Below are 12,941 nucleotides of genomic sequence, written 5' to 3'. Positions count from 1 at the left end.
TGCAGCCCTCCAGAAATGGTACTAGCACTGATACTGAAGTAGAGAAAAGGTTCTTTGTTAGAACTTTCATGTGTATACATGACAGAGCTCTGCAGCTCCTTCCCCTGTATGTAGCCATGTTTAACAGTCGTATTGGCAAGCACAGATAGGTATTGGATTATGAAAAGTGGTGAGATTGGTGTGTACTGAGGCCAACTATTTTCAGATACTTTTGAAAAACTGCAAAAGTGCTTCTCGCTATCTAATTGTTTGTGGTGCTGAGGAACACAGGCATAGTTTATAATGGTTTAGGAGCCTGTAGCACTTCTTTGATTTCCATAATTTTTTATACATACTGGATGACGAGTTTCAGCACCCACTCTACAAGGACAATTCCAACCATCGTGTGCACTCTGCACACACTGAATCTGATGGATAATGTTAGCGTAGTGTTTTCTACTCTTAGGGAGCCATTAGGACCAAGGAGAATCCTAGCATCAATACAGTCTGAGTAGATAAGCAGTTCCATAGAACAGCACTCAAAAAATGATTCACTGATCTCTGTCCAAATCCTTGGCTCACTTCTCCATTCTACCATAAATATTCTTCCTGAAAAGTCATCTTTACAGCTTAAATCTGTTCTGCATAGTAAGCAGTACAAATTGATGTGAAGGGTATTAAACTGCAGGCAATCTAAATATCCTTGAGTAGGTGGAAATCACACATGCTCAGACTATGTAAAATTCAATAGACAAGTTAATGCCCACCACTGCAAATCCAAATTAACCCACAGCTGCCAGAATGTTCAGGCTATATGATGTGCACACCAGGGTACCATGGTCTCCTGGATTACAGCTAGTATATTCTGAATTTGACAGTAGGGTTAAATTGAAATTAGCTTGCTCAAATACTTCATACCAAGGTTAGTCTTCTGGTGTAACATTTATTGCAGGATAGGGAAATGGTTACTCTTTGCAGTGGTAGCAATGTGTGCATACTAAGCTGCTGTAGTTTAAACACACTCTCCCAGGTGTTTTGAAAGATTTCTATTTCAAAGCCTAAAGGTTATGTTCTTTCAGTTTCCTGAAGCTACTGTTCCTAATTTTTTATAATTCTGCTAGTAATTAGGGGGTGACATACATGGTTTGGGGAAGGAATTACACAGTGTACTTTGTATGTCATGATGTGCACTTACCAAAGTCATGCATGAGTAGAACAACCCCCCCTCAACACATTCGTTAAATAGAGCATGTAGTAAGGATCTTCTGGATCACAGAACAGCCAATCATACCAAGCCTCACTAACTCATACTTCAGGGGCCATTATTTTACTCTCTTGTCATCCTCCATCAACCTGCACCATCACTGCTTGCATAGTTTCTTAGGAAGTTTCTCAGACATAATTAATTGAAAATAGGGCTGTATAAAAACTTCATTCCAACACTGATTGTCTACATCAGACAGCCTGCTTCCAAACTAAAACCCACATCAGGATTCTTGCTGATACAAGAGTTCAAACACACATTTTGGCCTTTGGAATGTTTAGGCATTCCAATTTACCAGGAATGTTTTCCTATTCCAAGGATCCAGCTGTTTAAGGGAACAGATTGGAGCTAACCTTGTGTTGCCAGCCATGAGGTTGATGCCTGCCGCTGAAGGCCTGGAGATTTGGCGGATCACATTCAGCATTCGCTCATTCACTGGGTCCAGCTGGCTAATGATTTCAGGATCTTTAGTTACTTCAACGACAAGCGCCTCCATTGCTGCACGTAGGGCAGTGATACAGGCAGCTGCATCATGAGACATCCGCAGTTTAATCCTAGAGCAGGAAAATATTTCAAAATGAAAACATCACTAGATACATAACATTGTAGTCTACAGGAGAGGGGTTTTAAAGAATGATGTTCCACAGAGCAGGTATTCAGTGTTTCTTGTGCCAACCACGACAGAAAAGAGTTAGAACTTCAAAGCTAAGAGTATGGCTGACACCCTAACAGTGTGAAATAATGCTATTTGGAGCCAAAAAAGTATGATTGGCAACATATGAGATTCCTAAGCACTGATAGAAAATCAGAAACCATTTACAACAGCTGCTATATTCTGACTCACTGCTCTTTGGATCTGGAAAGCTGCAGGTACTACCAGTTACTAACCCCCTTAACCTCTGGGACTAAAAGATGCCATAATGTTAAAACAAGCTTAAAAATACAGGGGTTCTTTACGGCTCTGTTAAAGACACAAGATATCCCACCAAAAAGTACCTGCCAGGCAATAATATGAAATTTGACAAACGTTAGTGAACTAAGCCTCGACCCTGGGAAGTGGGTAGGCATTAACCTCATTTCAAAGACTTGAAAACCGAGGTAAAAAGACAATTACTTGCGAGCGGTCAAAATCAGTAGCAAAGCCAGCACTCCTGACACAGCCCTGTGTCTTAACAATGAGGTTATCTTTCCTCCTGCTTGTCTATGAGGTGGTGGCCTGAATTCTACATCACCCCTAATTCAGAGTTGAGCTCAGGGAAAGTAGCTTTTATGGAATGTAGCCAGTGCCTTATGTTTTCAATTTAGGAACATAATCTACAAAAAAAACAGAGCTGCCAAAATAAACTGTTCTACATCCTCACACAGACCAATGATAATGCACTGATGAAATTCATCTGTTACTCCACAGCCTGACCTACATTTCCAATTCTAAAGATACTTGTACTTGCTATGTTACCAGCTGTTTTTCCTCAGTTACCCATGATCAACTAGGAAGTTCATACCAGTCATCCACCAGAATGATCTCTCCATCAGATAAGACTTTCTTTGAGGCAAACAGAAGCAGCTGCAGCGGGCTCACCAAGGTCATTCCTTTGGCAGAGATAGCTCGTGTACGGATCTGCAGGAGAAAAGGAACATGGTTTCCCATTTCAAGAGCCAATAGACTGCTCTTCCTTCCAGCGACCATGGAAACTAACAGAAATTTTTACCAAAAAAGATAATCCTTGAGACACTGTGGCTCAAGGGATTGGTAATAAATACAGAGCTCATCACATCAGGACAGATATCTGAATCCAGCTTTGGTTGGTTGAAACAAATTCATTACCACTTACAAGATGTTCAGTTGTCCATGTGAAATGAATTTTGTGGTCTCAGTGCAGTTCCTAAGTGAAGTCACTTTACAAAAACACCCCAAGTTTTGTCAGTCTCAGCACAATACCCTGGCATGGGATAGAACTCTCCTGTCACCCTAAAGACAGTCCATGCAAAAGGTCTGGGATGCTGCACTTTAGTAGGGCATTGTAGGGGAAGCTGGCAATGCTGCTGCCAGTGCTGAATCTGTTCTTTGGATACGTTAACACCACATATAGTTACGGTGATTACACAACTGTCCCACAATTGCAGATTTATAAATTGCTGCATAATTGTGCTAAAAACCTACACTTTTGTTTACATAAACAAACACCTGAACTTTTGTACTTGTGGAGAGAAACTTCAAAATAAGATAAACCAATGCAGTGACAGCTGCCCAAGTCTACAGTCAGCCTGAGACAATGGCTCTGACTATTTTAGCTGTCCCCATTCATTTCAATGATGTGATGGCAAGCCCAATTATGGTTACAAGTCAATGATAAGTATATCGCTGCCCATTTATCATTGCTGGTTGTGGCAGATACTGGGGCAGAGTGCAATGAAACAGCCAGATGTGATCCAGGATTGCTGGAGCGAGAAAAACAAGGAATTCAAGCATGCAGCCCCCAAATGTAGTTCTCTCTCCTTCCGCCTTTTTGCACAGGAATGAAGAGGAGATGGGACTCTCTCTCCAGCACCAAAAGGCTCAAGTGCATTCTGGGTACTGAAACCCAAGCTACTTCTCACCTTCCTGGGTGCCACAAGCCATAGCTGTCCTGTTCAGTTCATTAAATCTCCATTATGCCCCTTGACTATCTATAAAGCAGTTACTTATCAATACAAAAATATGCAACATTCTGAACACTACAACACTTGCCCAGTTAATATAAAATAAAGGAACATGAAATTCGGAACCAACTGACCTCGAGTAGGGAACAGCAAGAGGATAGGGCTAATCCCAGTTTTTTTGGCATACAACACACAGCCTTGGAAAATAGGATTTCAGATTCCAGGGCTGTCAATCCATTATGATTCACTAGCACTAAAATTTTCTTTAAAGAAATAAAACAGTGCCAGAGAGGCTCCTTTTAAAATGAAGTAATTAGAACAAGGATAAAATTTGGTAACCTTCTTAAAGAAGTATTTCATGGTTCTCCTTACTTTTTCACCAAAAACAAAGAAAGGAGATGGATACTTCATGTCCTGGCTGCTGAAAGGGCAGTTGACAGATGACTTGTGGATAAGTGCATTGCGCCCCTCAGTGGTAAGAATTTTCCTCTTCTCCTTGTGGTAGCAGACATTAGGATATACACCAAAAGCAAGCAGGGAGATCACGACATCCAGATTGTTATCTGGTCCAGTGTTGTTAAATATTTGAGTCATCAAACACTCTGTTGACAGAGAACAGAAAACAGGCTACTTTCCAGATCTTGCATAGTACAGCACAACTAATTTTTTCAGATCAAAGATCCTGAATATTTACTGACTCAACTATTTATTTAGGCATTGGTTCTGAAGACATCTCTGCACACAGAAAAAGGCGTTTTAATGCTGCATCACATCAACATTAAAGAATTGTATTTGTAATAAGTAAACTGAATACACATTTTCTATTATTCAATGAGGAAAAAAGCTGAAAAATAAACTATCAATTGGAAAAGCCATTCCCCTCCCACACTCTTCAAGAACAAGGACATAAAGGCTTCTCCATGAGTAGCTGTATCACATTTTTTCTTCATTTGTTTTGAAGATATAAAACCTCCCAAAGAAGTCATGCTAGAGGTTGTAATAGTGCCACTGCTTGTCGCAACAAATCTGGAGTCCCAGGTTGGTGGTCACTGGGTCATCCAGCCCAGAAAAAGAATTAAAATTATTGCAGCATTTATCCTGGAGAGCAAAGGGAGAAAGACTATTGGATATTAAGAAATGGAAAGGAGAGCAACACACTTTGGATTCCCATCAACCTTTTAACATGGAACAAACTTCCAGAGGTTAACGACTCCAGAACCTGCCCCATCTTTAGGAAACGCTGCAAAGCCTTCCTCTTCAAAAAGGGCTTTTCTTCCACCACAAAAATGGATGCTCACTATGTTGCCTCCTAGCCCGAAGACCTCAACCCAAGCACACTCCTGAAACAAAGTCAACCTTACAAGAATAAAGTAAATTTAAAAAACTCCAAGCCCTACCCCAAGCCAAGTTTTTACCTTGAAAAGGGGTGACAGACAGGGACCCCATAAAGTCTATTGCTGGCTATTGCTATTGATTTTATGCAGAAGGCACTCAAATTTACTAGATTTCAAATTGACTGTGTCTCTCGAAATTCAAGCTAGTTTAGATACTTGCAGGTTCCTGCCTTAAATTTGGTCTTCTCTCTAAATAGAGACTACACTTGAAAGTAAATCTAACTTCTTGCCACTTGTACATGGCTGTGTTAAATCATGTCTTGCTCAATCCTATACTGATAGGATGAATCCTAGATGGATGATTGCTATGTATTGTAATATTCTCACTGCTTAATGGAAATGAAAACTCAAATACAAAGTTAAATTTAACTCTAAGCAAACATGCTATGTAGTATAGGATAGTAGCGGGCTACCCCCTGGAACTTTATGCTATGTAGTGAAGATCTAAGTACAAACCCAGAAAACTACAGAGCAGGAAAGGCAGTATTCAGACCCTGTGGGGAGGGAATGCTCTGAATGGCTCAATTAGGATAATATACCAACTGCACTGAGGGATTTTGGGAGGGCAGTCTCTAACTTTTCTCATCCAGAAGGAAAATCACTGCAATATGGAGCACATATGGAGGAGGAAATAAGGCAAAGGAGAAGTATGAGAAGCAAAACCATGAAGGTGGATCTGAAAAGACAACTGCTGCTTAAAAGGTCAAATTCTTCAGATAACCCCAAACTCCAGAATTTACCACTACTGTTTTGCTAAGTTCACAGGCTGTTTTAGGGCTTATCTACACTGTGCATTAGTCCACACTAGAGGGGTGTAAGTTCTAGTGTGCACTAGTGTTGCACAGATTGGCCTGCATGGACCCCGCTGGCATGCACTAAGTTCCCTAGTGCTCATTAACATAGTCCCAATGTGTGCACTAATGCACAGTGAAGATAAGCCCTTAGAATCCAGTGGTTCTCAAACTTTTTGTATTGGTGACCCCTTTCACACAGCAAGCCTCTGAAGGTGACCCCCACCCCTGACCCCCATGAGCTCCCCACTCCCCCTTCAGCCATAACCCCTGCACCCACCCCTCACCCCTGTGCCCACTGGGGAAACTGCTTTGCATGTAAAGTGTGGCTGCTATTGCTGTTCACCCCCCTCAATGTTCCTCCGCGCCTCCCTAGGGCACTGTGGGGACAGGGAGCAAGAAGCAGCACCAGGGCTCCCTGCATCCAGGTCACTTTCCTTACCTGGGGTATGTAAGGGGAGGGCAGAGAGCAGCAGCTCCTGATGCTCGCCTCACAGCTCAGGTGGGGAAAAGTGACCTGGATGCAGGGAGCCCTGGTGTTGCTTCTTGCTCTCCCTCCCCACAGTGCCCTAGAAGGGCACAGAGGAACGTTGAGGGGGTGAGCAGTATTGGTGTGTCACCACTCACCCCCCACAAGTTCCTCTGCCGGGAGGAAGCAGGGAGGCTATCAGCCTCATGCCTGGCCAACTCACAGCTCGCGACCCCCCACCTAACCATATCGCGACTCCCAGTTTGAGAACCAATGCCTTAGACTACTCTCAGCTAGGAGAGGACAGAGTGCGTGCTGCAACACTCAGGTGGAAGCCACTTTAACAGCACAACAGTCCTGTGGCAAATTCACTATGGGCATACATGCAGTATATTCACCATTAGTGGGCTATTATCCAGCCAATGGTTTCCAACCTCTCTCTCAACTCTCAAGACTGAAGAGGACAATACTGAAATGACTACTTCCAGGGAGTATTACCTTCTGGGAAGCCAGAATTGATAAGAATATCTTTAAGCTGGACTTTGGCTTCCCAAGTCATCCTGAGTGTAGCCATGTTGAGCCTTTTATGTTCACAGAATCGTATTTCTGCATCTTCACCACCCATTCTGAAAAGGAAACGGACAAGACAGACTGACCTGGACTCAAGAAGATCTGTCCAACAGAAGAATGAGTGCCACAAACAGAAGCTCTAATACAGCCATTTGGGCATCTAGTCAGGTCACATAGTTAGTTGCTCACCCCACCCCACATTACCCTTAATTTTTCATCAAGTTCTGTGCTAAGCCAACATACCTTGCGTCATCCCAGGCCTGGAAAACTGAAAGCAAGGCTACATGATCTGAAAACCTGCTCCCAGCAAAATTCCTATGGACATAGCCAAGGCGTTTACCCTCGCTGATGAAAGGCTCAGGGAAGCAGGTGGCAGCGGAGATGGTACATACAGCATCCCCTACACTGAAACAGAAATCAGAGACGTATTTATGACTGGGTTCATAGTTTTATTGCCAGCAGCTGTTACAGACCTGTTGACATGAGTAAAAACTTCCTGCTTAAGGACAGAGGCCTCATTAGCTCAGTACTCATTCTCAGAGAGACTTCTTTACAGCAGCTCTTCTCAGAGTAAGGACATTAATTAGATCAAATGTCAGTGGCTGGAACTGCACAGCATCTTCATGAATATTGTGTGTCTTCCCCTCCCCCATCCAGTCTCACAGTCCTGTTCACCACCCTTCTCCAGATAATAAATGGATCCTTCAAAACCTCCACATATGATTAAAACCAACACCCGCATACCTCTACTGATGAATATTCAGTGCCATGGTTCTTTTCACCTCTTGCTTAAATGCTAACTGTCCACATCTAGCCATCTACAGTCCACTTGGATCTTACTAGCATTCAGTGTGCCATCCCCCCACTTCATAAATATTCAGCCTCCACTAGTGCCATTCAGTTCCTCTCTAGCTCATGAATATTTGGTTCCCCATACCCAGTAACGCTATTTGTCTCCTAATCTCATGAATATTCAGTTCTCTCTCCTCCCTCCCTCCCGTAGTGGCATTCACTGCCCATCTGGATGCATCTTGTTTTCCATGTCAGGTGGATGCATGAAGATTCAGGAACACAAGGCAAGATGGCAAAGAATCATCACTGAGACAGAGGCACTTACTAGAAAATGCAGCCCATTATCATCATCTTGCCCAGACGAGGTTCAATGGGGAGTTTAGCAAGAATTCTCCCAAGAGGTGTCAACTCATCATTAGAGTCCAAGGCATCAAGCTCTGAAATAAATGATTAACCTGTCAGCAAACGTGGTTCTGGCAGTTGCCTAGTCAAACCAAGAATTTAATTAGCCCTCAGATAAGAGATTGGAAAGTTTAAGAACTTAAACAATGATATTCACCCAAGAGTTCTGAAAGAACTCAAATATGAAATTGCAGAACTACTAACTGTGGTACATAACCTATTGCTTAAATCAGCCTCTGTACCAGACAACTGGAGAGTAGCTAACTTAATGCCAATTTTTAAAAAAGGCAAGCCAGTAAGTCTAACTTCGGTACCAAACTAGTTGAAACTATAGTAAAAGACAGAATTATCGGACACAGATAAACACATTATGTTGGGGAAGATTCAACACAGCTTTTGTAAAGGGAAATCATGCCTCAATAATCAGAATTTTTGAGGGTATCAACAAGGGTTCCAGTTAAAATAACCAACTTTGACTTTCAGAAAGCTTTTGACAAGGTCCCTTACCAAAGGCTCTTAAGTAAAACTAAACAGTCATGGGTAAGGATATGATTTGGTCATGGAAGTCACAGACTTTCTAGGACCTCCCTGACTTCTGGGTCAGGACTGGAGTAACTGTCAGCTTCGCCAGCTACCGAACAGCTGATCAGCTGGCTAACCTGGCGCTCAACAGCTTATCAGCAGCCAACCCGTGGAGCAGTTGCAAGCCCCAGCAGCTCTGTTTTTCCCATACTCCACCAGGGTATTTTTAGTAAATGTCAGGGACAGGTCACGGCTTCCATGAATTTTTTTTATTGCCTGTGACTGGTACCTGACTTTTACTAAAAATACTTGTGACAGAATCTTAACCTTAGTCATGGGATAAGAGGAAGGTCCGCTCATGGATAAATAACTGGTTAAAAGACAGGAAACAAAGGATAAGAATAAATGGTCAGTTTTCTACAATGGAGAGAGGTAAATTGTGGGGCTGTCTAAAGATCTGTACTGAGACCTGTGCTGTTCAACATATTCAAAAGTGAGCTGGAAAAGGGGGTGAACAGTGAGTGAGGTGGCAAAATCTACAGATTCTAGTCAAGATCATTAAGTCCAAAGCTGACTGCAAAGAGTTACAAAAGGATCTCACAAAACTGGGTAACCAGGCAGCAACATGGCAGATGAAATTCACTGTTGATGAATGCAAAGTAACACACAATGGAAAAAATAATCCCAACTATACATACAAAATGGAGTGTAAATTAGCTTTTTACCACTCAAGAGAGAGACTTTAGAGTCATCATGGATAGTGCTCTGACACTGCAGTGGCAGTCAAAAAAGCTAACAGAACATTAAGAACCATTAGGAAAAGGATACATAAGACAATAAATTTTCATAATGCCATTATATAAATCCATGGTATACCCACACCTTGAATACCATGTGCCATTCTGATCACCATCTCAAAAAAAGATATTAGAATTGGAAAAGGTACAGCAAAGGGCAACAAAAATGTTTAGGGGTATGGAAGAGTTTCCATATAAGGAGAGATTAAAGAGTGGTGCTATTCTGCTTAGAAAAGACAACGGGGGGCGGGGAGGGAGACTAGGATAAAGATCTATAAAAATCATGAATGGTGTGGAGAAAAAATTATTATTTATCCCTTCACATAACACAAGAACTAGGGGTCACCAGATGAAATTAATAGGCAGCAGGTTTAATGCTAACAAGAAAGTACTTCACACAATGCAGTCAGTCTGTAGAACTCATTGTTAGAGGATGTTGCGAAGGTCAAAAGTGTAACTGGTGTGACAAAGCTCTTCCTCTACCTCAATGGGTCCAGCACTTCCTTCCAGCGGTAGGTCAAAGAACTGCTTTACCCTTTAGTGTTCTTCCACCCTCTAGTGGTGGGAAAAGGTAATACAGCCTCTCTAAGATGGCCGCTCCCTGCTGGCTCCGGTCCAGTGTCTGTTCTCACAGGCCCTTGTCTCTTTGCTGGGGCTCTTGCCCCTCCAGTGAATGGCCAGTAGGCGGCGGCGGCGGCGATGGGGGGGGCGCCCCCTTGGTCCCACCCTCGACTCCAGGCCCCAACCCAAGGGACCTGCAAGTAGCAGCCTCATGCTGTGGCTTCAGGAAAGCTGCTAGCTTCCCTGGGTTATTTCCCTGTGCCCCTTGACTTAATATCCGTACCCAGCTCAGACAGGGGTCCTTCCTGGCCTCCTTGCCAGGGAAGGCTCTTGACCCTTGACAGCCCCACTGGGCATGGTAGTGCCAAACCAAATGTTCAGTTCAATCTTTCCCTTCCGGCAGGGTCTCTTCCCTTAGGCCTCCAGTCCTGGGAAAGGCCTTTGCCCTCTTGGGGCAGGGTTTTCCCTCCCCCAGTCTTTGTACCTGCAGGGTTCTCTTCTGCCAGCATTCTGCTCCTTCTCCTAAACTCTCCTGGTTCTTGACAGCATCTTGCCTGCTCATACCTCCACAATTCCAGTCACACCCTTTCTCTGGAGGGGAGGATTTTAACAAGTTCTAGGCGGGGCCTTGATTGGCTCCAGGTATGTTAATTAACCAGGAGTAACTCCTGCTCAGCTACCAGGGGAAAAGGGACTTGCTGAGCCTGGGGCTGATATATTGACCTTCTAACACTCTCTGGCAGCCATCTGGTCTGACCCTGTCACATTGGGTTAAAAAAAGAATTAGATGAGGTCATGGAGGATAGGTCCATTAATTGCTATTAGCCAAAATGGTCAGGGACGCAACCCCATGTTTTGGGTGTCCCTAAATTTCCAACTGCCAGAAGCTGGGACTGGATGACAGGGGAGATGGATCATTCAAAAGTGCCCTGTTCTGTTTATTCCCTCTGAAGCACCTGGCACTAGCCACTGTCACAAGACAGAATACTGAGCTAGACAAACCATTAGTCTGACCCAATATGGCTTATGTTCTTACCTGTACAGGCACAATCACTGTTCTGAGTTTAGCCTGCTGTTTAGAATAAACTTCCATTTTCTGACTTTTCAAACTGATCTAAGGTCATGCAATAAACTGATCAACTGTAATTCTACTTTTATAGACAGATTACAGTCCTACAATTAAAGATTCATGAGTCCTCCTTTCTCTACTGCTGAACTACCACACAGGATTTCTCTTCTTTTCTGTTTTGCCCATCTGATTCTGGCAGTCAGTTCCCACAGGTGACAATGCAGAGCTAGCCGCAGAAGCTGCAGACCACGTAAATAGTAAATAATTAAAATCTCCAGCATGGGCTCAAAAGGATGATGACTATTTGCAGTCTCTCTCACCAAATCAAATCAGTCATTACAACCAACCACAAAGCTCCATGGTCAGGGTGTGTGTGTGCACGTGTGCTGTGGTCACACACACAGCCAGCCCAAAGCCCCTTTAAAACTCCGAGTGCTGGGCCCGGAGCTGGGGAGGGGCAAGAATGGGACACCCCAGTCAGGGGCTCCTACTGTGCACTAGGCTCCAGCTGCTAGTCCCCACTGGACTAAGGACAGACAGTACTTCCTCCTCCCCCGCACCGCCCACTCCCGGGGCCAGGTCAGACCCACCTCCTGGAACTTCCCCCAGTTGCAGAAAGCTCTGTGGCTGCTGGCTGGGAGCTCAGGTCTGAAGGCCTGGTATGATTGCCACCCTCTCTTCTGAGCTGCTGCTGGTGACAGCACTGCTTTCAGAGCTGGGCTTCCCACCAGAAACTGCTGCTATTCAGAGCTGGGCAGCTGGAGACATTGCTGTCATCAGCAACAGTGCAGAAATGAGTGTCAATACTGCAACCTAACCCTTCCCATGAGTACATTCACCAAGTATTTCTCCAGTTGCAGAAACTCACTTCTACCCACAAAATGTATCCCAGAACCACAAAAGGGTCTCCAGACATCAGGTCCTTCCAACCAAAGAAAACCTAGAAATACAAAAATCTAGCAATAGAAATGTCAGAGTTATTTACAACTGCTCTTGATACCCATAATCATTTAAAGCTGCACATGTCAGATCTCTGGGTTTGCTAACACAAGGAACCTTGTGGCCCAATATGAGTACCTCGGAGCGTGTGCTCTGCTTCAATCACTGCATCCAAAGGTGGTGGTTCTATCGCTTTGGCCAAGAACTGTCCAATCCCTCCCAGTCGCAGCAGTTTGATGCTCAAAGCAATTTCATGAAGTGGTGTTCGAAACATTTCAGGTGTCATGTGAGTTTCAAGCCTGGAAACAATGGGGAGAACAAAAAAGTCAACCTTCTGGACAGATGCATTCTCCATCCCTACCCCAGGTCATCCCATCAAGTGCAACCTAACCCTTCCCATGAGTACATTCATCAAGTCACCCCATCAATTCATCCTCAGTATCTTCCTGCAACCTATACTGATGAACAGTATTTATCTGGAGTAATTCCCACTTCCCTTCCAACTGGAACCCTCTCTCTCACCTCCTTGCCCCTCCACAACCAAACCTACTGAGTGCTAGAACAGGTCTTCCATTCCTCAGGCAGGTCAACTGCATCCAGGTTGCCTCATGTTACCAATACACTGCTGCCAGCTTCTCTGCTGGCTACTTTATCACCTGAACTCCCAACACCACCTGCTAGTCCCTGATTCCACTGGGTTAACAAGAAGGAGGTGTGCTCTCACTGGAAACTGGTCAAGTATTTCTTTCTAG

The 12,941-nt window shown here is 43.9% G+C and overlaps 1 protein-coding gene across 2 annotated transcripts in view; it reads right to left on the bottom strand.

Moving 5' to 3' along the window:
* Positions 1-12,941, bottom strand: part of DHX9 (DExH-box helicase 9) — a 59,194-nt gene that overhangs the window by 7,560 nt on the left and 38,693 nt on the right. For both annotated transcript variants that reach the window (XM_067535219.1, XM_067535220.1), the window contains 7 exons: positions 12,328-12,488; positions 8,225-8,336; positions 7,351-7,512; positions 7,036-7,163; positions 4,256-4,485; positions 2,746-2,861; positions 1,597-1,797 (listed from right to left, as the gene is read on the bottom strand). In XM_067535219.1, the coding sequence (XP_067391320.1) occupies positions 1,597-1,797; positions 2,746-2,861; positions 4,256-4,485; positions 7,036-7,163; positions 7,351-7,512; positions 8,225-8,336; positions 12,328-12,488 (1,110 nt within the window). The remainder of the gene's footprint in view (positions 1-1,596; positions 1,798-2,745; positions 2,862-4,255; positions 4,486-7,035; positions 7,164-7,350; positions 7,513-8,224; positions 8,337-12,327; positions 12,489-12,941) is intronic.

Source organism: Emydura macquarii, unplaced genomic scaffold, assembly GCF_026122565.2.
Source record: "Emydura macquarii macquarii isolate MOO-44397 ecotype Brisbane River unplaced genomic scaffold, CSIRO-AGI_Emac_v2 contig_3477, whole genome shotgun sequence".
In the NCBI taxonomy this organism is placed as follows: Eukaryota; Metazoa; Chordata; order Testudines; family Chelidae; genus Emydura; species Emydura macquarii.
The sequence above is the reverse complement of the archived record's forward strand: the minus strand, read 5'-3'. Positions and strand labels throughout refer to the sequence as shown.